The sequence below is a fragment of the Osmerus eperlanus genome, chromosome 19 (assembly GCF_963692335.1).
Source record: "Osmerus eperlanus chromosome 19, fOsmEpe2.1, whole genome shotgun sequence".
NCBI lineage: Eukaryota > Metazoa > Chordata > Actinopteri > Osmeriformes > Osmeridae > Osmerus > Osmerus eperlanus.
The window spans coordinates 9431542-9454321 of record NC_085036.1 but is presented as its reverse complement, the minus strand read 5'-3'; the positions used below and the strand labels follow the sequence as shown (position 1 = coordinate 9454321).

The 22780-nt window shown below is 46.5% G+C and overlaps 2 protein-coding genes across 2 annotated transcripts; one reads left to right on the top strand and one right to left on the bottom strand.

The window, feature by feature from the left end:
• The first annotated feature begins 396 nt into the window (after positions 1-396).
• Positions 397-11149, top strand: LOC134039445 (E3 ubiquitin-protein ligase CBL-like). The gene is given in 16 exon segments (XM_062485316.1): positions 397-543; positions 1553-1800; positions 3029-3175; positions 3374-3530; positions 4615-4736; positions 4881-5018; positions 5309-5396; positions 5654-5785; positions 6092-6325; positions 6474-6590; positions 6731-6799; positions 6801-7018; positions 7224-7391; positions 7580-7692; positions 8257-8448; positions 8747-11149. Coding segments are annotated over 16 exon segments (2622 nt in total). The 5' UTR covers positions 397-399; the 3' UTR covers positions 9082-11149.
• Positions 11150-11590: 441 nt separating this feature from the next.
• Positions 11591-21097, bottom strand: LOC134040042 (cell surface glycoprotein MUC18-like). Its single transcript, XM_062486267.1, has 16 exons — positions 21052-21097; positions 20482-20633; positions 20049-20280; positions 19858-19928; positions 19570-19657; positions 19202-19381; positions 18420-18547; positions 17536-17680; positions 17303-17418; positions 16998-17139; positions 16673-16803; positions 16420-16558; positions 15993-16028; positions 14480-14609; positions 14238-14355; positions 11591-14078 (listed from the first exon to the last, which is right to left on the bottom strand). The coding sequence occupies exons 1-16, from the start codon at positions 21095-21097 to the stop codon at positions 14058-14060; spliced, it is 1875 nt and encodes a 624-aa protein (XP_062342251.1). The 3' UTR covers positions 11591-14057.
• Positions 21098-22780: the final 1683 nt, after the last annotated feature.

Below are 22780 nucleotides of genomic sequence, written 5' to 3'. Positions count from 1 at the left end.
TTGACCGCGTATTAGCTTTGAGAGATAAGGCGGGTTTCTTATCTATTCGTCCACGCATACTTGCGTGTGCCCTTGTATTCATCTGAGCTCGTCTCCAAAGAAAACAGACGGGGACAGACACTGCACAACCAAGAGGAGGTTGAGCTATGCAATCGCTTGTCTTTTCCAACGAAAGGAGAGGGCGGACAAGGGCTCTTTAAAAATTCTCTACAGCAGACCAATCTCCACTGCCTCTCTTTCTTCTAGCCTGCTCGTTTGCAAGGTTTGTTTGGCAATTCGTCGCTGTATTTACAAACGGAAATTTGCAACGACGGCATTTGTCTGTAAATACGTGTCCAGAATTATCATTCATTGACGGCCTCCAAGCCCCGGGGCTCTCCCCCGGCCGGCGACAAAAGCATGGCAGGAAATCCGAGAAGGGGCGCCGGTCTCATCGGGTTGATGAAGGATGCCTTTCAGCCCCATCATCAACCCCTCCAGCCTCATCAGCCTGCGGTCGTAGACAAGAAAATGGTGGAAAAATGCTGGAAACTTATGGATAAGGTATTACTTTCCAAGAATAAATGGTTGACATTGTCTGTCGTTCTAGCTGTGGAGTGGATATTGATCAGGAGAACTGGAAGCATTTTCGCATTTACCCCCCAATGTGAAGTCATTAAATATTACACAGCCGAAGACCATGTAGCCTACCTAATGTAGATGGGTTATTTGAGCCCTGCTTAGTCAACTGTGTTAAATGCTTATTTCGATACTGACAACAGTTTAATTTGACTTGCTATGGAAGTAGCCTAATAAGTAACAGATACGGGTTTTATTTCGTTTCCTGTATTTTGTAATGTGATTACTGTACGTAGTTGTGTCGGGTATTTTATAACCTCCACATTTTGTCTCTTTGAATCCCCCTAAAACAGTGGCTTATGTTTAATTTCTTTTTTTCATATTCCACCTTTTCGGTGTCCTATTCTTACTCTCTTAGAAAAGATGCCCTTTGGTTGAGCCTGTTTGAATGAGACATCTGAATTACAAACATCAACCAGACTGTAAATAATTGGCATGGCCACAAGCAGTCAGGCACAATGTGAACTCTCAATGCTTCAGTAAGCTGTAGATGACCAGCTCACTCATAGGCATATTGACTCACAGACCTGTTATGTTGGCTAGTATCTGTCCTGACTGATTCTTCACTGTTTATTCTGACCGATGTTATAGTCACTAGTTTTGTAGATGGGTTCCCTTGAGACCTACAATTGTTTCTGTGGCACAGTTTGTTTAATTGTAGACATTATTGTGTGTCTCATTGTTAATTTGACAGTTGAACAAGGTGGTTTTCTGTAATGGAACACCAGGAAATAACTGAGGGATGTCGACCAAGGTGCTAAATATCAAAACGGTCTTCTATGGTAGTACATGAACATAAGATTTTCTCACCCTCAGATTGCAAACCCATTGTGCAATCCCTTAGGAGCCAACAAGATATAAACAGCAGTCTACCCAATGTTCTAGCCTGTTCCAGGTTGTTCTGACCTCATTTCAACCTTGATTTTCCACACAGGTGGTGCGTCTGTGCCAGAACCCAAAAGTGGCTCTGAAGAACAGTCCTCCCTACATCCTGGACCTGCTGCCAGACACCTACCAGCACCTGCGCACCATCCTCTCCCGCTACGAGGGCAAGATGGAGACCCTGGGGGAGAACGAGTATTTCCGGGTCGTGATGGAGAACCTGACCAATAAGATCAAGCAGACTATGAGCCTGTTCAAGGAGGCCAAGGAACGCATGTACGAGGAGAACTCCCAGCCCAGGTAAACATGGAGAGTGGGATGCTGCAAGTTTGCAAGAATGGGCACCAAGAACAACAAACGTGTACATGAAGTGTGTGTGTATGTTGAAGGGGCTCTGATAAGATTCTGTGTATCTTGGCAGTTCTTAACTTCTCTGTATGGCTTCGTAGGGCTTCCGAACAGGAACACTCCCCCCCGAGACTGTAGTTGAAGATGCGATCTTATCAGTATCTGCAATCATTTTTGTGGCTACAAATTTGCATAGATAAGACTTCTAAGAACTCCACTTTACACCTCACATATGTTCCCATGCGTAAAGCCGCCTACACAAAGTACACTTAAATAACACCCTAATATCACAATATTCCTAAAACACCCTTATACCTATGTTCTCAAAAGCACTAGAAAATAAGAAACAAGCTCTTGTGTCTAACTTCTGTGGCTCATGTGATACAAAGGAAAGTTTGATGAGGAGGAAAGAATGAGTAACTGATGCTCTGAAGTGTAGAAGAAGGCTCTGCTTCCTCATTCTCTCTCAAACCCTCTCCGTAAGCTAAAAACCCATCCTGTTTTTCTTTAGTGAAGCAATGATTTTAATCTGTGTTCCTCCGCACTCGCACACAGATTGTCTAGCCTACGTCAATATTTGTATTGACCTAATTAAATGGCTCTGTATTCCATTTCATCTAGTTCCTTAATTGTTCTTGAGGACAAGGAGAATCCTATTGACATTTCAGTTGATTTTTCTAGAGTTGAAGCACCTTGTATCAATTATTTTGGAGTTGGGAAACTCCAACTCCATTGTATAAGCATTAGACATAGACCCACTTCTGTTACACGTAGGGTACATCACTACACACTCACTTATTTGTTGTCTGGCTGTGTTCGTTGGTGAGGTTAGTTCATAGGATGGAATTTCCTTAATCTGTGTATGTAATTCATCTCTGAATGAAAAGCAAATGTGGTTGACGGAATGTAGTGAAATTTAGACATGCCGCTCCAACAGTCAGCCCACACTGACACGCAATGTTCATTTACTTTTAGATACATGCTATAATTATGTCATAACTTTGTGACCCTTTGCGGCACAGCAGATGGCCCTAAGCTGTCCTTTCTATGCAAGACTGCTGACTTAGGGAAAATCATTCAAGACCTAACAGGTCCCACAGATCTCTGGGAGAAGTGGTGGTGGATGACGATGATGGTTATCTGAGTCACTGACACGATGTTCATCTTCTCTCCTTTCCAGGCGAAACCTGACCAAGCTGTCTCTGATCTTCAGCCACATGCTGGCTGAACTTAAAGCCATCTTTCCCAACGGTCTCTTCCAGGGGGACAATTTCAGAATCACCAAAGCCGACGCTGCAGAGTTCTGGAGGAGGTCTTTTGCTGACAAGTGAGTTTCCTATTGCCCATGAAGCAACAGCTGGAGCAGAATAACCCTGCCTTATAAGTGTATCCAGTTGTTAGAGTTGGACCATTAGCATGTAGATGCAATGACGCCTACATCGAAGACAAGGAAAATCTAAACCCAAGAAAACATAAAAATCTGTATCATTGAAAGAGTGTCAACCAACCCTCTTGTACTCTGTAGAACCATAGTCCCGTGGAGAACATTCCGCCAGGCGCTCCATGAGTTCCACCCCATCAGCTCGGGTCTGGAGGCCATGGCCCTGAAGTCCACCATCGACCTCACCTGCAACGACTACATCTCCGTCTTTGAGTTTGACATCTTCACCAGGCTCTTCCAGGTACTGGCTCCAAACCTAAACATGGTTTTATGTGCTGCTCACTACAGTGTCCAGAGTAGACACCAAGATGTTCTGAGAAGTCTATCAGACTTCATCTTCATATGACTGCTGCTCCTGAAGCTCCTGTGAGTGAAACTAAAGGAACATTATACCCTGCTCATGGTGACAGCAGATACCTACATATACAAACCATAACATCCGTGGCAGTTTATTTCTTTTTTTGCTAGTGTTCATCTGTATAGCTTATTTGTTTATCTGTTAACAGTTAGCATACTGGCAATAACAGTTGCCAGTATGCTTTCTGTGAAGCAGTCTAGGGCTGTAACTTGAAATGTCCTATTTTCCTTTCTGGAAGTCTTAATGTACACAGACCTCAAATTGCCATGCTAAAGTTCACTTTAGGTTGAACTTTTACAAAATGGTGCGTCGGTGAAGGAAAGAGTAAAGGAAGGAGTCGGTTCGTATACACCACTGTGTGGGTGGTTAATTTGAATGTGGGAACTTTTTTATTCCATTTAAGCCCATAAGAGTATGTTGTGAGTACGAAGGTAGAGATATCTCTCTGTTATTAGGTAGGGTGTGGCAGGCCCTGTAGGGCCTCTGTTGGACAATGCCAAATGTTTGAGCCTTTGACAAGAGTTCTCTAAAGAGTCCACACTTGCCACAAGCCTTGGCCGGACCTAACCTCCGAATGAGGAAGAATGAAACCCAAATTACCTTCCTCAAATTAGCAATGTGAATTGAAGTGGGGCATATTTGCCTGCGGATGTTTTAACCACATAGCTTGTCATAGTGCTCAGCTTTCTGTGAGTAACACACTGTTCCATCCTGGCTCTAGCACCCCACTGGGAACCAGGCCAACTATCATCGAGGCCTTTGGGTAGTTCATTACTTGCATAAGCCTTAGATTGATCTCAGTCGTAATATGACTAATTGGCCTGGTTGTGGGTGATTCTTAGAATGACAGAGGATGAGAACAGACTGCTTTGTGAGTTTTCCAGCAACCAAGAAAGAGAATTGTGGTTGATAACAAGATACTTACATGTCACGTAAAGAGTAGTAATAATGCGTGTGTGTGTCACAGCCGTGGTCGTCTCTCCTGCGGAACTGGAACAGTCTAGCAGTCACCCACCCAGGGTACATGGCTTTCCTCACCTACGATGAGGTCAAGGCCAGATTACAGAGGTTCATCCACAAGCCTGGCAGGTGAGACGCACATACACACACACGCTCACACACAAACACGCGCGCACACAATGAAAACGCAAACGTGAACACACAAAAGCCAATGCGCCAGTAGATTCCACGGGAGATTTCAGTCCGATGACTTTGCGTCGACCTTGTCTCCAGCTACATCTTCAGACTGAGCTGCACCAGGCTGGGCCAGTGGGCCATCGGCTACGTCACAGCGGACGGCAACATCCTGCAGACCATCCCCCACAACAAGCCTCTGTTCCAGGCTCTCATCGACGGCTACAGGGAGGGATTGTGAGTACGCGCGCGCCGAGAGGAGCTCCTGCGTAAGACCGGGGGCTGTGTCTGAAAGCTTCACCTGCACTTGTCGCAATCAAGGCTATCCCACAGTCCTTTGGTAGACTACAGACCAGCGAAAATGACATGTTTTGAGTCTAGGGGATTTTCTGAGGTTCTTGTTTTAGACGAGGCCTTGCACATGTGTACTGCCTTTTGCAGTGGATTCCGGAGTGAAATCCTTTCAGCTGTAGTGAGATGTTGAGCCTGTCGTGTTGAGTGTGTTGGGTGTGCTGCTCCCCCTCCAGCTACCTGTTCCCAGATGGGAGAGCTCAGAACCCGGACCTAACAGGACTGTGTGAGCCCTCACCACAGGACCACATCAAAGTCACCCAGGTCAGACAGGCAGACACACATACCTACACGCACAGGCCATGTTGAGACCTGAGTAACTCTTTTGAATTACATACTAGTCTGTTTTTAGCCGTAGCCACAGCCAGTAAATCCTACCCTGAGAGAAGAAAATATACAAACGTCAAAATCTGCCCTGACTACATTCTGATGTGGTATCTTGCACATGTGGCATGTAAACACCTCCTCCGTAACAATCGTCAGCGCTCCTCTCAGACCCGTTTCCCCCCGCCGCCCTACAGGAGCAGTACGAGCTCTACTGCGAGATGGGCTCCACCTTCCAGCTGTGTAAGATCTGCGCCGAGAACGACAAGGACGTGAAGATCGAGCCGTGCAGCCACCTCATGTGCACCTCCTGCCTCACGGCCTGGCAGGTAAGACGAGCCGAGGCCCCACTCCTGAACCATCGCTCTGGTTCTTCCACGTGTAGACTCACCTCTCTCTGAGGCCCTCCTGGTCCATGGCTCTTGTTTTCCATGTTTTCTTGAACGGGCCCAGATGTTCTCTCTCTGACCCCTTCTCTTCCCCCCTCACCCCCCTCTCCGTCTCTTTAAATTTGTGTTTTTTTCTTTTTCTTCTTTATCTACCCTGCTGTTATCCGTTCGTCTTATCTGTTCCCCTTCATCTCTCTCCGTCCCTGTGCCCCTCCCACTCGTTCTCTCCCCCTCTCTGTCTCCCAGGAGTCAGAGGGCCAGGGCTGCCCGTTCTGTCGCTGCGAGATCAAAGGGACCGAGCCCATCGTGGTGGACCCCTTCCACCCCAAAGCCGGCGGCAGCAGCGGGGCCTCCTTCGCAGGGTTCCAGATGCAGTACGGGGCGGAGTTTGCCGGAGCCGTCTCCCCCGGCAACGACGAGGAGGACGATGAGCGTCTGGAGGACCCCCACCTCATCATGAGCAGGCTGGCCTGCGCCAAGGTACGGGACCCAGGCCAGCTGTGTGTGTGTGTGTGTGTCTTTTACATCAGGAGTACGGCCAGATGATTAGAGAGACTATGCTACTAAACGGTCTGCCGCATGGCTCATGTCTTATTGGAGTCTGGTGTGGTGTACTTGGTCTGTTCAGGTGGAGAGGCCCCCCTCCCCAGTCACTCCCCTGCCCCCTGTGCCCCCCCGCATGGATCTTGTACAACCAAGACCCCCGAGCTCTCCTGGAGCCCTGGGCCAGGGGGCCACGCCCAAGGTAAGCAGAAGAGATGCTTGGGAAGAGAAGTGTGTATTTCTCTCTGCGTGCTTTCGTTGTCATTATACTGCTCGCCTCGCGCATGTGTTTACTGCCACCACCACGATGACAACTAACAATTAACCCGCGCTCCACCCCAGATTTCGGCGCCCCACCGAGACAAGCCTCTCCCTCTGCCCCCCGCCCAGAGAGAACTCCCCCCTCCCCCGCCCCCCCGAGCGCCCCTCCCCTCTGCCCCCCCCCGAGGCTCGGCTCCAGAGGAGGCCCCTCCCCTCCACCCCCGCCGAGCCCAGCTGGGCCTCCAACTACATGATCCCCCGGCCGGCAACCAAGGTGCTCCCGCTGCAGAGCAACGGCGACGTGGAGGCCGCCCGAGGGAAGCTGCCGGCCCAGAACGCCGCCAACGCCGTCTACTCCATCGCTATCCGGTGGGTTATTCCGTTCAAAACCTGGCAACCCTATTCCAAAAACATCATGTTACGTGGCTGCAGAGGATGCCTTTTCTATCGTTTTGATTCTAGAGTTTTTGAGGTGCCCGTGATGCATTGCGTGGTACATTAATCCATTGATTAATTATTATTCCGTTCATACTGAGCGTCTCTTAATCCCCTTCCTGTCTGTCTGTGTGGCCAGGCCTCACCCAGCCCCTGTGGTGTCGAGCAGTGACAGGCCTGGGGCGAGCGAGGAGAACGAGTACATGAGCCCCACCTCTCTCCCTGCTGGAGCCCCCTGGGTAATGGCTGGTGCTGTCATACCCCCACCACCTCCTCCCCAGACCACCAACAACCACCATGACTCACGGTGAGGACGCCCGTCTCTGCAGGAAGCCAGACCTTCTGCTTTTGAAACATTTACTCAATGACACCACTAGAGGGCGATTCACAGCCACGTTTGGCTGTTGGTTGCTCTCTCTTCCTGTTTTTGGGCTCGCTTCCTCTTTTCGACTGATCTGTTTGTCTTCCTCTTTGGTTTGGTGTCCTTCCCCGCAGTTCTGTGGTGTGTGATGGAGACTGGGAGGACCCCCAGGTGTACGAGTCCATGTGCAACATCCAGGCACAGGCTGGCGCAGCAGACGCCCTGCCACCACAAGCAGCAGACTCAGGTACACACACACGTGTGTGTGTATATATATATACCTGACAAACACAGAAGATGACTATATGTTTGCCTCATCTAGGTATTACATTTTCAAAGGTACCTGTGGACGTTTTTTGCGTTTGATTTGGTTAAGAGCTTATTGGATAGTATCTTAAGATTATAGCTTATTTGATAGCATCTCCAGCCTGTATTATATAACAGCATAGCCTTTGGTGTCGTATCATGATGGCATCAGTTGTTATTGTCTAGGCACCTCATTACTTTAGAAAAGTCCAGACTAGAAATGATCCAGTCTTAAAACTGATAAAAGAGGAATTTGAGACTTCCACGGGCAAAATGTCTCTGAATGTGGTTCTGAAGTTCTTTATGAGGTCGCAGGATGTTTTCATGAAGCAAGTCAGCATGTTCCCGAGGGAGGTGTTGGTAAATAGTTTAAACTGACGAACGGTATTTGACATCCTCATCAGAATATCCTTCTTAAGTACCGTTTTCAAAAACACTGCACATATTTCGAAATGCAAAAATCTGGGGAGTCTATGCCGTTTAATTTTTTGAACCTTCTCCCCAGACCACCTGTACCTGCCCCCCGCAGTCCCCCCGCATTCCATGGTGGAAGCCGAGTCTGAAGACGTGTATGAGTACGACTACCCCCGACCCGTGCTCCCCCCCGCCCCCGCCAGACGTGCGCTGTCTGACATCACTGGCTCCTCCTCCAGCTTCAGCTGCCTGGCCCTGGACGGAGCCCCCCCCATAGAGCCCAGTATGTACATCACCTACATACTCTACACACTCTAGTAGAAATGATGTAAACAGAGCCCCTCTCGCTCTCTCTCTCTCTCTCCCCCTCTCTCTCTCTCTCCCCCCCCTCTCTCTCTCTCTCCCCCTCTCTCTCTCTCTCTCTCTCTCTCTCTCTCTCTCTCTCTCTCTCTCTCTCTCTCTCTCTCTCTCTCTCTCTCTCTCTCTCTCTCTCTCTCTCTCTCTCTCTCTCTGTGTCTCTCTCTCTCTCTCTCTGTGTCTCTCTCTCTCTCTCTGTGTCTCTCTGTCTCCCGTCTTCTTAGCTATGTTTGTAGCAGGCCCGGAACCCGAGCGACCCCCCAAGCCTCTCCCTCGACGAGTCAACTCTGACCGACGGCCCCACCCCCTCACCCCAGAAGTCCCACGCGGCCCATCTCCAGGACGCTCCTCTGTCCCCTCCCCGTGCCCCTCCACCTCGTCCCTGGGCCCCGCCCCAGCCCTGCCCATCAACGGGGAGATCGAGCGTCTGATGAGCCAGGGCTACTCCTTCCAGGACATCCAGAAGGCCCTGATGATCGCCCAGAACAACCTGGAGACGGCCAAGAACATCCTCCGAGAGTTTGTGTCCATCCCTTCCACGGCCCACATCCTTACGTAGCGGCCTCCTTGTCTGTTTCCTGTTCTCTACCCACTGTGCCATAATGGATAGCATTTACCTTGTGCTTTTGTAAAAGAGGTTGCCAAGCGCTTTATGTTGGGAAAGGCTGGGAGGGGAACTCACCTCAGAGACAGCACAGCTATACTGAAACTTAGAGGGAGAGAGGAGAGTGCTTTTGTGTGGCTTCTGTACGGCCAAGCCTGCTGACCTCTTTGCTAACTTGCCTGTGGTCTTATTGTGGGGTGGCTAGTGCATTTGTCACTGTTTCTGAATGCAGTGTTTTCAAAGCTTACTGTATCTCTAAGCCGCAAAAGGCTTAAAAGAAAGAGGTTGGGACTCGCAATTATTTTGCAGCAAACGTCATTGTCAAATGGGCATACTTGAGTCTTTAACACTCCCTGTAAAGGCGGCCATCTTAGTTTTGTGCATACGCAAGTCGTGCATACGGTATGTAGCTAACTAGACAAGTCAGGTGGGAGACTAGCATTTGACTGTGGTTTTGTGCAAACGCTAAATGAATGTGAATCTCAAAGTTGCATTGCAGTATTACAGGGCTTCATGTCATACATTTCACATTAGTAGTCATAAGTTAGATTGAAAAGTAAAACAGACTCCATCGGTTGCTTCAGTTGCTGGTTTAGTGATGGTGATATTGTATATGTATGATAATAATATAAATGTCTAAATGATGTACAAGTAATTTCTGGAATGTACTGTAAGTGTATATTCGATGTAGTAGCCTAACAGTGATGGATGAACTAACATGCAACATTTCTCATATTTGTTATTTTTTTTATACTTTCATTTTCTGCCACCGTTCTTAGTGGTATGATGATTACGCCTTACTTGTTTATTCTGTGAATAGCGTTTATTAAGTTTTAAAGTGAGTTTCCTTCTTATTTCATAACAAGGAAGAGAGGCAGTTTAACATGCCCTTTCTGAATTTTCCTATGTGCTAATTCTTGTGCAATTGGACTGCTGCTTGTACTTTTTGTAATTTCTTTTTTCTTTAGTCAGGCTATCAATTTTCCAACATATTCATTGGGCAGTTTTAAGGACAGGCAATCTATTTTAAGTCATACACTCATACTATTTTTGTGAAATGAAGTACATAATTGGCACTACCTCATAGTAGACTTGCTTTGCTGCCTATTCTCTGGGAAAAAATACTCGTACAATGTTTTTTATTCTTGTTCTCAAAAAACCGACCCTGGTCCACTCTCTGTAAGTGAATCTATATTTGAACTGTGTCTTTTCTTTGCTGTTAATCCTTATTCCCTAGAATGTGGCTTATCACTGTTGAGCATTTGTTGATGTAAGATCTACTACCTGCTCACCAAGGGTTTAGATACTGTCTTATGTACTCAGGTACTCATTAGTCTGAAACGTGCAGTGATATGCCAAGGTTGTATGAGGACACAAACTTGACAAATTATTGATTCCAAAGCCAAAAGCATTTAAACACAGGTGTCATTCATATGTATTAATGGATGCTTCTTTGGTACAGAATATCCCTTTGATCCAAGTATAGTTTTTATTTCATGTAAACTCAATGATACTGTTCCTTTGAAAGTGTTAATGTAAATTGACTGCAATTTCTTGATCTTAAGTGCCACACCATGAGAAAGAAATGTTTGAGAATAACTTGAAACTCGGTAGGAATGACTTACTAACAAAGGTTGAAAGTACTTTAAAGGTCATGTGATGTCCACTGTTCTGGTGAGAATATGGGATTCAACAGTAGAAGGCGCTGTTTAACTATACATTACTGCGGTAGACTCATTGAGGGATTTTCTGGATACTGTAGCACAGTTGGTACTTTCTGATAAGAGCCAATTTTTCTTTTTTTGAAGATTGATGTGGTATAATTAAATGTTTGCCTAACCTTTACATAAGGAGGAAAACTAACTTGCTAACTAATTTTTATTTCCCCCATTGCCTTGTTATTGCATGTGTAGATAAATATTTTATTTATTGATTTAATATACTCAGCATTCATTATGTTGCAATGTGTTCATGCCTAAGCCATTAAAGATTTCAAATAAACAATATTTTCTTTAACATTTTATCATGAGTGTTCTGTATTGAAACAATACCTTACTGTATAGGAGTTCATACACTGCTGGTTTATGTATAACTTGCATTGATGCTGGAAAAGAACTGACTGCAGTCCTGTAACAGTAAATGCATTCAAATGTAGCAAATCTGCTGTATCAACATGTCTAGACTATTGTGCTGGACCCCCTCCTCCAACGGAGTGAGCTTCTGTGGAAATCTGGAGCTTCTGTGTGCTTCTCACTTCCCCAAGACTGCAGAACCATGGTTACAAAAGACTTCTCCCCTTTCTTCCCTAGAGATTACATTCTAGGCCTGTAATAAGGACCATACTGAACCCACAGAATCAGCAATAATAAATAACATTTTTCTCTGGTTTGAATTAGCAATATAACCTCATGCTGATACAATAATCTTCCTCTATATTTTATAAAACAGTTGACATGAAAGACACTTAATTTCCAAAGGAACATTTTTTTATTTGGCATTATTTTCTTGCAGAAAAAAAAGACTTATAAAAAATGCAAGCATCAAATCACAAGAAACATTTAATTTACACACATTTGCAAAAAAACAAAACAAAACATTGCTCAACTGTGCAGGTCCAAACATTTCTATCTACCGGTAAATAAACCATAAACAAAAATGATAGTGTATCAATCGATCAAAGAGATTGCTGCAGGGGGAGGAGGCAGGTTCCAATCTTGGGTTTTCTGAACCTACTGAGCAGTTGGTGGCATTTGACCCTTGGTGACGAGACACCGTTGACACAAAAACAAATGAGTTCCACTAAATTCAACGAGGGTCCAAACATAATCCTACTATACCTTCACACGTATACTCTCTTCACTGCCTTCATCAGCTCAACAATACTACTCTAGAAGGAATCTCAACTAAACTGGAATGAACACAAAAGGCACACAGTTGTTTCACGGGACAGTGTTTGTTGCAGACACAGAAGTCCACTATCTGAACTCAGTGGGGTATGGCGGAACAAAATGGATGTCTATTACTACACACAACAACCATACTTAATCCTCTTGATTCCTTGCTGGCCATCTTCACACAGTTTTACATCCCTCTTTATGCAAGTTTAAAGTCAAAATAATACTTTCAGTAACATACAACCTTTCTGTTTATGATCAAAGTCACTGGGCTAAGGGAGTGGCAGCTTGCACTGATAGTATCTCTGCCCACGACCTGTACTGAAAGCATCCAAAATAAGATCACACGCAAAAAATACCCTTAAGTCACCCCCCCACCCCCCATACCCCCCACAAACACAAAAAGATATACATGGCACAAACCAGAAAGAAAAAAAGAATTTCAGTGTATCTTACATTTTCCAAGTGAGACAACAGATTTCCACAGGCACCGCAGATTATAAAACAGTTAGCCGTTTCAAAAAGAGACAATCCAAGGCCACGGCTACAAACAGTATCTTATGCTACGATTATTTACAGACAGTACAAGAGCTCGACAGTAGTTCACAAAAATAATTCAACCAATTAGAACCATTTTTGCTATGAAATTTTGAGGCCCATTGGCAAAGTTTAGGTTCTCCATTTTCCATGAAAACGTTCAAAGTGATTTCAATTTCTTGTCTCCACGTATAAACTGACCTTGTCTGGGCATCGGACAGACTTTCAACAGTCTTTTTTTTCGAGCCAATGTTAGATGAGTCAGATAAGCACAGATGAGAAACAGGAGACCAGTGGAGTGGAGGAAGCAAGTTTACACGACTGAGACACAGTCCATGTGTTCAGGAGGTTCTTTAGAACAAGTTGAACCACTCAACCACACGCCAACGCATCTGACCTGCTGTAGAAACTTCGAATCTCCCTAAAGTAGGGTAACTTGGCAGTCCGATGGCATGGGAGTGACATGTTGACAATACTTCGCACGCTCTACAAAAGATGTCCAAATCTGTACACCTCCCAGAGCTGCAATCTAAACAATTATAATAGGGAATTTGTCATACACAAACAATAAAGGATTCTATCATGTTGATATCTGTGGACCAGAGGGGCTACAGTGTTTTACTCAAGCACAAAGGAGTCAAGTGAAGACAGCCTGATATGCATCAATGCAAACAATACCAGATTACATTTTCATAGAACATTTATTGAAAACAGATTTGAACCCGACATTTAACCCGAATGTAGGAAAAATCCAGCCTAGAGTATTCTGTCTCTTCAGTGGTGCGTGACTACTCCCGGAGAGACTAAGAAAGATTTAGGGATTTAGATAAATCTGGCTTGCCCCCATCACAGTGAGGAGCAATGTGGGCAGTAAGCTTTCTCTGCTCCCACTGACAAGACGCAGCCAGCACAGGGGCAGCTTCAAAGGTTGAAAACGAATCAGTTAGAAAAAATTCAGGCTCTTTCTGAAAGTTGGGCTTAGGTGAATGGGAAGAACAGATGTCTGGATGATAACACTGATGAAAAGCTAAAGCTAATGGCTCCAATGACATTTACTAGACGGAGTGTGGAAATGGAAATGTTACGCGTCAAAATACCTTAAATAACTAAATATATATAATATATACACTTTATAAAGTTTAGAATGCACTGTTTATGATCGTTGTTGCCATGGTAACAGCAAAAGAGAGACTTAAAAAAGAAGGCTTTGGGGAGCACAACTGAACAAATATAATAAACCTTAATGATTCAAAAGATCCTCCAGCTTCTACTAAACACCTTGGAAATATGCCGTGTGTGTGTGTGTGTATATGCTTCTGTGTTGATCTGGCCGGATATGGTGAATACTGCTGAACACAAATGTAGAAAAAGCGAATGGTGGTTTGAGAAGTGATTGTGAAGGCGAGTTCCGGCCTCCAGCCTGGGCTCGTCTGAGCTGACACGGGTGGGATGCACACGGATCTTCAGCTGGCCTGGTCAGAGCTCGGCCCTCTGCATGTGTCACTTCCGCAGGTCCATGTACTTTACTCCAGGGAAAAGCACATTCGGAGAGGAGTTGGGAGAAGAGGAAAAGGAGATATACCAACAAATGTCAATACAGTTTGACTAGGAGACGGGAGGCGGTTTATAAACCAGTCTAATCATCTGTTGAGTACTGAGGCCTGAAAAAGTTATAGTTACCTGGTCGCTGGGACCCTTCTTGTCACCGTTGACGCCCTTCAACAGGACGGCCTCCTCAGTCTTGGCGTCGGTCTTCATCTCCACGACAATGTCATCTTTGGTGGTGTTCTCCTTGGTGCTGTGGACAAAACCGACACACTCCTCAACTGGATGTCCAGAGATTCTGGATAACGAGGGAAACTGAGAGGAACTGAGTGAAAGCACTCCCGGAGTCTGTGGCCAACATGTCTGGTTCTACTCACATCTCCTGCTTGCCTGAGCGCCCACACGGGATCTTTCCCTTCTTGTGGAGGAAGTACAGAACACTGACCAGGATGGCAAGCAACAGGATGCAGATGATGATGACCACGATGATCACCCCACTGCCCTCAGCTGGACAGGGAGAGAGAGAGAGAGAGAGAGAGAGAGAGAGAGAGAGAGAGAGAGAGAGAGAGAGAGAGAGAGAGAGAGAGAGAGAGAGAGAGAGAGAGAGAGAGAGAGAGAGAGAGAGAGAGAGAGAGAGAGAGAGAGAGAGAGAGAGAGAGAGAGAGAGAGAGAGAGAGAGAGAGAGAGAGAGAGAGAGAGAGAGAGAGAGAGAGAGAGAGAGAGAGGCAGATAGAAAGGGTTAAAAAGAGAGGTAGATGTTTTTCCAGAAGAGGCAGTGATCTGACCGCCTGGATCAGGATGGAGACCCAGCTAGACAACAGAGGGATCCAATGTTTGTTAGGACTCTCAGCTTGGAACTACAAGCAGAAATCCATTCCAGTTAAGCATTACAATTTCAATACACTGCAGGAGAAAGGAAAGGTTGTAGACAGTTAGGTTGTAGAGTTTAAACGTCTATCAGCACTCGCATACGCATTTGCTCTAAGGAATCTTTGCCGCTGCAAAACTGTGGATGTGGTCAATCTGTTTAGCTCTGCACATAATAGCTGTGTAACGACCAGTTATGGTCTCTGTGTTCCAGTGGGTTCCCTGTAGGTTGCTGTGAGTTGTAATGTATATCATGGTTTATGACACGCACCACTTTACAGATAGCCACATCCCATGCTTTCCAAATGAGTGCATTTTTTGCTTTGCTTTTTGTGCGGAGTAAAATGGGAAATATTTCCTGTTTTCCCCTGTGACATTGACACAGAGTTTAATCCCTCAAGGAGGAAATTAAAGGATAATTTTTCCAACTAACGCCATAAACTCCAATATATAAATAGGCAGTAAGCCCCCATTAAAAGTCAAACAATAGTCTTGGTATGTTTTTTATGACACATTCAGAGGCGAGGACTCTATAAAACAGCGAGACATCACATTAACATTTGCCATAATAAGTAAACAAGCATGCTTGCTCGGCACTCAACCACTTCAAAACCTTTCTCGTGATGCAAGACCCAGTGTAATGACATATTTATCTGGAAAAACATTTGGTGTCTGGATTGTCTTTCTGTGTTGTTAAGTGTTGTCTCGCTCATTTTTTTTCAGTCAGATTTTTCCCCTCTCGCCTTCAAATAGAATTGTTAATGTGCCCTGAGGCAAGTAAGAGGAGCCAGTCTTCCAGCCCTCATGAAAACCTCTTTTGCGCGCATGAAATATCCTGAATTATTCAAACTGCAATATCAGAGATCCTTATGGTCTGGACTGCTGCTCACGTTGAGTATGGAAAGTCGTAGAAGCAGAAGTGCCTCTCGATGTCAGAAGACTGATTAAGAGTTTTAGAGAAGACGTAGAGACAGATATATTTGTGAATAGATGGTAGACAGGGATCTATTGATAAGGGCTTACCAGGAGAGTAGGGAGCAGTTGATGTGACCATGGGAACTGTGAACAAGCAGAACAATGCTTAATATATGAGCCGCTGTCAAGACCAGCTATAAACCCAGAAATAAATCCTGATTCATGAAAGCTTGGTGGCGGTCCGTATGTGCTCCACTGTATTCCATATGAGTAGATGACCTTTATGCCGCAGGTTCCCACAAGCTCCTCAAACACCCAAATACAATGATAATGGAGAAAAAAAAGCAGTTCCAGTATCAAGTATTCAACTATGCATTCAACCTCTTTCACGATTCCTTATTTCTGTACACAAACTGAAAGTTTTCAGTTTAAACATTCAAATTTGGAAAGATTCATTCACAGCCAGTGGGAACTCTGCGTATTTAATATATATGCATCTACAGTATGTCTGTGGTGTGTACTGTGCGTGACTTACTGGATTTGATGCTGAATGACTTCATCTCGGTGCCCATGTCACTGGTGGCGTTGCACAGGGCTATGATGTCAGAGGTCACTTTGAAAGACACCACGCTGTGAGCGCTGTGGTCCGTCTTCCTGGAGAGCACCTCCGTGAACTGTTGCACAGTTACAATTTACAATGTTCACCAGGTCAACACTGAACGTGCACATGTGACCCCTGACCCCTAGTCCCAAGGAGGCTGTAGTACATGTGGCGGCCCTAGTCTTACCTGGTTGCCAGGGATGTGCCAGGTGATGGAGGGCAGAGGGAATCCGTGGGCCTCACAGCTCAGGTTGACCAGCTTCCCCACAGCCTCGTCCATCGCCTCCTCCCTGTCGGCATCCTTCACCTGAGGAGCCCCTGGGTGGGCACACACACACAAACGTACTGTCAGGTTTGGTGTCACTGAAACTACAATGTTGAGCTGACTTTCTCTTGTTACTGTCTGTGACTCTCTTGAGCTGGGTGACTCAGCGAGTCTCGCCGAGTCACTCCTTGCGGTAACGTGGGTGCTGACTCACTCAGCAGCTGGCTGGGTGGTGGTGGTGACTCACCCTGGACGATGATGTGTACAGAGCCGGTGGTGTGCAGGCCTGGCAGCGAGGGCACGGTCACCTCACACACGTACTCCCCCGCCGTGTCGTAGGTCACATCCTGCAGGAGGAGGATGTGACCTAGGCCCACCTGATGCCCATTCTGCACACACAGACACACAGGCATAAATACTAACCAACCAACACGCTCAAAACAGAAACCAGATGAAACACATTCCCTCTATGACTTATACGATACCCGATTTTTTTAAACATACATCAGTTGCTTAAGTAATACAAAAAAAGTGATTTGTAAGCTAGGGTACCTTCAGCCAGACAGTGGAGGTCTCCAGGGAGGACAGGGCGTTGCAGGTAGCCGTCAGGCTCTCTCCTTTATACATGATCTCAGAGTCTTTGGGCACGACCACAGCTGGGTCCAGGTCTGCAGATGAACAGCACCGCTTAGCATGCAGGTATACGTACAGTACACTGTCTTGGGAAAATGTGCAGCATATGTGTGTCTAGTGTGTGTGTGTGTGTGTGTGTGTGTGTTACTCACAGTGGACCGTGAGCTGTATGTCATCTGAAACTTCCGAAACAGAGTCCAGGTTCAGAGTTTGACACTTGTACACCCCGCTGTCTGCACGCGTCACCCCACTCAGCACCAGCACGTCATCAGTGACATCCAACACCTCATCAAGACCCTGGAGGAACCAGAAGCACTTCATTACATCTACAGTACCAGCAGTACCAGCAGTACCAGCAGTACCAGCAGTACCAGCAGTACCAGCAGTGCCAGCAGTACCAGCAGCACCAGCAGTACCAGCAGTGCCAGCCACCAAAACTGTTGTTTTTTTGTTGCAACCAGGGTATACAAGGAAGTACACTCATTAGGGTGAGGGTTACTTTTTGCTGTCACAGAAGCCGGCAAAAGCTTAAGCAATGACCACGTCTTTGGTGAACGTCCTTAAAAGCTGTGGATGCCACCACACTACCCCTGGGAGGTTGTTGGTGAACTTCCTCATGATCTAAATCGTTCGGTCAGCCTTCATCCGCTCTCCTCCGGGCCTGACCCACCAATTAGGGAGCTAGCTGAGTTATTTGCTACAGCACCGATGATAGCTGAACATAAGCATTGTGTAGGAGACATGGGAATCAGAGCTATCCCAGTCAGACTTAACCATCTAATCTCCCGTGCCGAGACCTTGGAGGGCTCCAAAGACCTCCGCCAGAGCAGAGGGGTCAGACAAGATGACAACCTCTCACAAGGCCTACATACATTTCCCCGACCAGCTTCTCCAAAAGTTCCCCCCGGTCTGCATATCAAAAACATTCTCCAGATGTCTACTCCGTGTCGTGCTTTTCTCCCCGCCGGTTTTACGCCTCGGACCTCTCAATGGAGGGCCACAGAAGAAAAGAAGAGGGGGGGGCGTCCATTCTTACTTGTTCTCGGATGAAAGTTAAGGGTGATGGGGGGTTGCCATCACCCTGGCAACGCAGCTCCACAGTGTCCCCCTCTTTGACCAGGCCCTGGGGGGATTCCTTCCACAGCTCCACCACGGTTGTCGGGTCTGGTGAGGGTGGAGGGGGTGGGGTACAGAAACAAAAAGTGTGTGGTGGGGGGGGGGTTGGGGGTTATAAATCAAGGAGGCTTATTCACGCTCTGTAAAGTCACCAGGCTACATCGATTTACAAGCGAGTCATTTACTCAGCGCTGACAACCGCAGTGATTGTGTTTTGGCATTGGCCTCTATGATGTGCTAAATTGGTTCAAACAACAGTTGATGCATTTAGATAACACTGCAACTGCAACCCTGCGCAGCCCTGGAGCCAGAGGCTGGGGGGTTCTGGATTGAAACAAATGCAACTTCACTCTGGCACCAAGGGAGCTGATGACTTTGGGGCCTGGGGCTCGGCAGATTATTACGTTAATGTCATCTGTGCCATTGGCTTTAGGGTGCCACTTTACTGACTAGTACGTCAGTGGAAGGGTTACTGTGTCCTCCGCCAACGGGTTGGCTCTGCTCTGCTGCTACAGTAACACACTAACCACAATCCAGCTACAGTTGAGGTAATGACGCGTACTGGGTTTCACAAGTGCTGTAGTCATTGGAAATGTAGCAAGGTCTCAATACAGCTTACATGAAAGCATAGTGAGTTGTAATATTCTCTAGTTAGCATGAGCACATACAGGATATGGAATATAAGATGGCGGTCTGACTTACAGTGCACAGTGATGTTGACTTCCCTGGACCTGGCTGTTTCCACATTGCCAGGAACCAGGAAGCTGACCTCGCAGGAGAAGGAGGCGTCCTTGTCCTCTTTGGTCACTTTGTACTGCAGCTCACTCTGGACTGAGTAGAAATCATTGGACTCGCGGGTAACCAGAGTCACTATTTTAACCACTGTGAGAGGAGGGGAGAACCCTTTCAGAATGGCTGTTCTTTAGACAGAATTCACAGAATTGTAAAGGGTTGGCCATTGTATTCTCACATTTTCACAAGAGTCTGTAATCGACCACTGGCTGTGTAAATGTTTTAAGCGTATTGGTTTGAGAGTTCGACATGTACAATTATAAAATGGACACACTCACAGCCCTGTGCTGGAACAAGTGGGATGTTGTCACGGTACCAGGTGATGTTGGGTCGGGGAAAGCCGTTCCTGGCCTCACAGGATGCAACCTGAACACACACACATACATACACACAATATTAAGGCTTAAACATAAAATGATTACCCCTAAATCTGTACAGGATTGTTGGTACATAATTGTCTGGAAAATATTGAAAGAAATCTCACCTATTGTACCTTTAACTTCATATTTAGGGTGTATTTGAAGCACAACTATACTAACTGAAATACTGCCTAAAAGACCACTTACCTTTGAAGGTAGGTCATTGGTCACAGAGATTCCATCAAGGACTCCCTCAATCACTGGAGACTCTGGTGGATCTGGAATAGAACATGAAATCTAATCTTTTTAACATGAACAAAAGCTTTCAAACAAAGCGGTCGCCCTTGGATCGGAAATTCGTCAGAGGCATCAGTCCACAGATAAATACTCTTTCATACCGAAAACCCTCAGGTAAGTCTTGCCCTCTCCGTTGCCGGCGGCAATGCCGTTGACCTGGCAGAAGAACTCCCTCTCGTCGGACAGGTTGATGTCCTCGATGGTCAGCAGGGAGCCCTGCTCGTCCTGAGCCACCGTGATGCGCCCGGAGTAGCCCGTGTTCTCGTCCACCATCTGCTGGCTGTCGTCGCCGTAGAAGATACGCTGTCTTTTGCCACCGCTGCCTTGGAGCTTCTGTAGTAGTTGAAGTCATCATCACGGTCAAATGTCAGTTCACGACCATACATCAAACAGAGTGTGTATTTAAATTGGAATATTCTCAGTGTAACCTATCTGTATAATATCCAACTATCCCACGGTTACAGAATTGTACTGTGCAATTTCCCCCTGGGATCAATAAAGCCCTGCTCTACTCGCTACTGAGGCAGTACTCACCACAAACCACTGGATAAGGACGATGGAAGGCCTCTCATGGTCACTGAACGAGTACTGGCAAGGGATTTCTGCTGAGTCGCCCAGGGACACCTCCATGTTCTCCATCATGGTCACGTCCACCTTGGCCCAAACTGCAGAAACACAAACATACACTACAGTCAGTGGATTGTCAAAACAAAAGTCCTTTCAACAGATATGTGTCTGAAAACAAATAAGGAAATGCTGATATCCATCAACAGACACGTTCCTGAATAGACAATTGTTTAAATGGGGATGCTAATGATCTCTAAGAGTGAAAGAATCTGAATGAGTCTTTATTCTATAAAAAAAAAACGCAAATTCAAAACCCCCTGAATAAGTGTGTGATCTGAATTGCAGTACAATATTAATTAGCAAACGATGTCCAAGCATATTCCCTGCTTTTTCGACTGGATAAAATGACGGTCTGCCAAGAGGCGTTTATGTTCTGGTGGCTCCAGTGGAGAGTGAAACAGCCGTACACCAGGTCTGGCTGGCAGAGGGTTCAGGCAGAGAAGAGATGCTACAATGTGTGGAATGTGCCCAGGCCACCCCAGTTCCCCTCGTAAGCACCGGGCACTCTCCTGCACTTCAGCATGTCACTTGCCAGCACAGAGAAAGCTCTCGTTTAACACGCTGCATAATTACCCAGTGTTCTCTCTGGTCCCCGGGGGCCAACCACAACTGAGCCAACTAGCACTAAAACTGTCCCAAAGGCATTGTCATGGGAACCGTCAGAAACGAGATGGAGCCGGTTTAACAAGTTGTAAAGAGAACTGTCTCGATAGAATGGGGGAGTTATTTTTGGCAGATCCTTTAAAAGACCCTTGGAAAGAATTCAAGTACATGATTCATATACAGTCGACCACGACTATCGCTAATTTCCGCCATCTCATAAGTTCTCAAAATTGACCATGTCATTACACTGAAAATAGGTTAGCAAGCACGTAGGACTTCAAGTAGCCTCTCTATAAATGAGCATAAGCCCAACACAAAAACAGATATGCAGAGGCCGGTTATCTAAGTGACAGAGAGGAGTTCAAGTGTCCCTCCAGGCTCTCCAGCTCTTGGTTGCACCCAGGAACAGCCCTTGAGGCCCTGTTTGTGTTTACCACACAGTGGAAGTATGTCGCCTCCCTGATCTCCATATATAATACCCTGTCTGGCCTACACAAAAGTAGACATGCTCTCAAATTAAGCTTCCTATTCATGTTAGATACCCTCTGTGCCACGGTGACTTTTCAGATATGACCCCCCCACCACCACCACCACTAACTCTGTTCCCTCCCCCCGCTTGGTTCTTCTAGCTCAAAGAAAGAGTCTGTTTTTCTCCTTTTTCCTCACACCCCCTCAATCTAGCCTGAGAAGTCCTCCTGGGCCCCCTGTCGCTCTCTTTCTCTGGTTTTCTCCTCTCTTCAGCGGACCTCCCCACCGTATTAAAATCCGCTGTGTCTCTCTCCAAATCACCTTCTCTCTCATTCATACGTTCATTCTTTCTCTCTCCATCTATGTCTAGCGACACCCCAGTAAGCGTGCTGAAGAATGGATGGAGCTGAGACGCAGAGGCTTCCTTATTAATTGGAAACATCTGGAAAGCGGTGGAGGGTGTTCGTGGGGTGCCCTGGAGACGGACGGACGGATGGAGGGGGGTCGGGGTTGGGGGGGAGGGAGGTATTAATGGATCTCCTCCAGTCAGCAGAGGGAATCATAGGTGGGGGAGGGGGGGAAGCTGGTAAAGTTGTGGGCTCACAAAGTTCTCACTACATACTAGGGGGCTGCCAATGTCAATGCCATGTGCAAGGATGGGCATTGGACTTTGTGTGTATCTGTTCATACCCTCAGCCAACTAAATAGGCAGTGGTTATATGGATATGGTGGTCTCCAAGTGGGTTTGCAAACCTGCAAAACTGGCTAATACTGAACTATTACAGAATATGCATGCACCTCCAAGAAAAACACACCCACACAGAAAGCCTTATTAAACTCACAGTCACATCCCGCTGCTCCTATTGAGCTCAACAGCCCCAGCCCCAGGCACTATTGTCAAGAACCTGCTTTCCACAGACTACCCTCTCCTTTATCCCTTCCTAAGCGCCAAGCAACCAGCCTGCCCTCTGTGGCCCTGCTCGCTGTGCCTCGTTTGCACTGTGGTTTCCTCTCTCTCTCTCTCTCTCTCTCTCTCTCTCTCTCTCTCTCTCTCTCTCTCTCTCTCTCTCTCTCTCTCTCTCTCTCTCTCTCTCTCTCTCTCTCTCTCTCTCTCTCTCTCTCTCTCTCTCTCTCT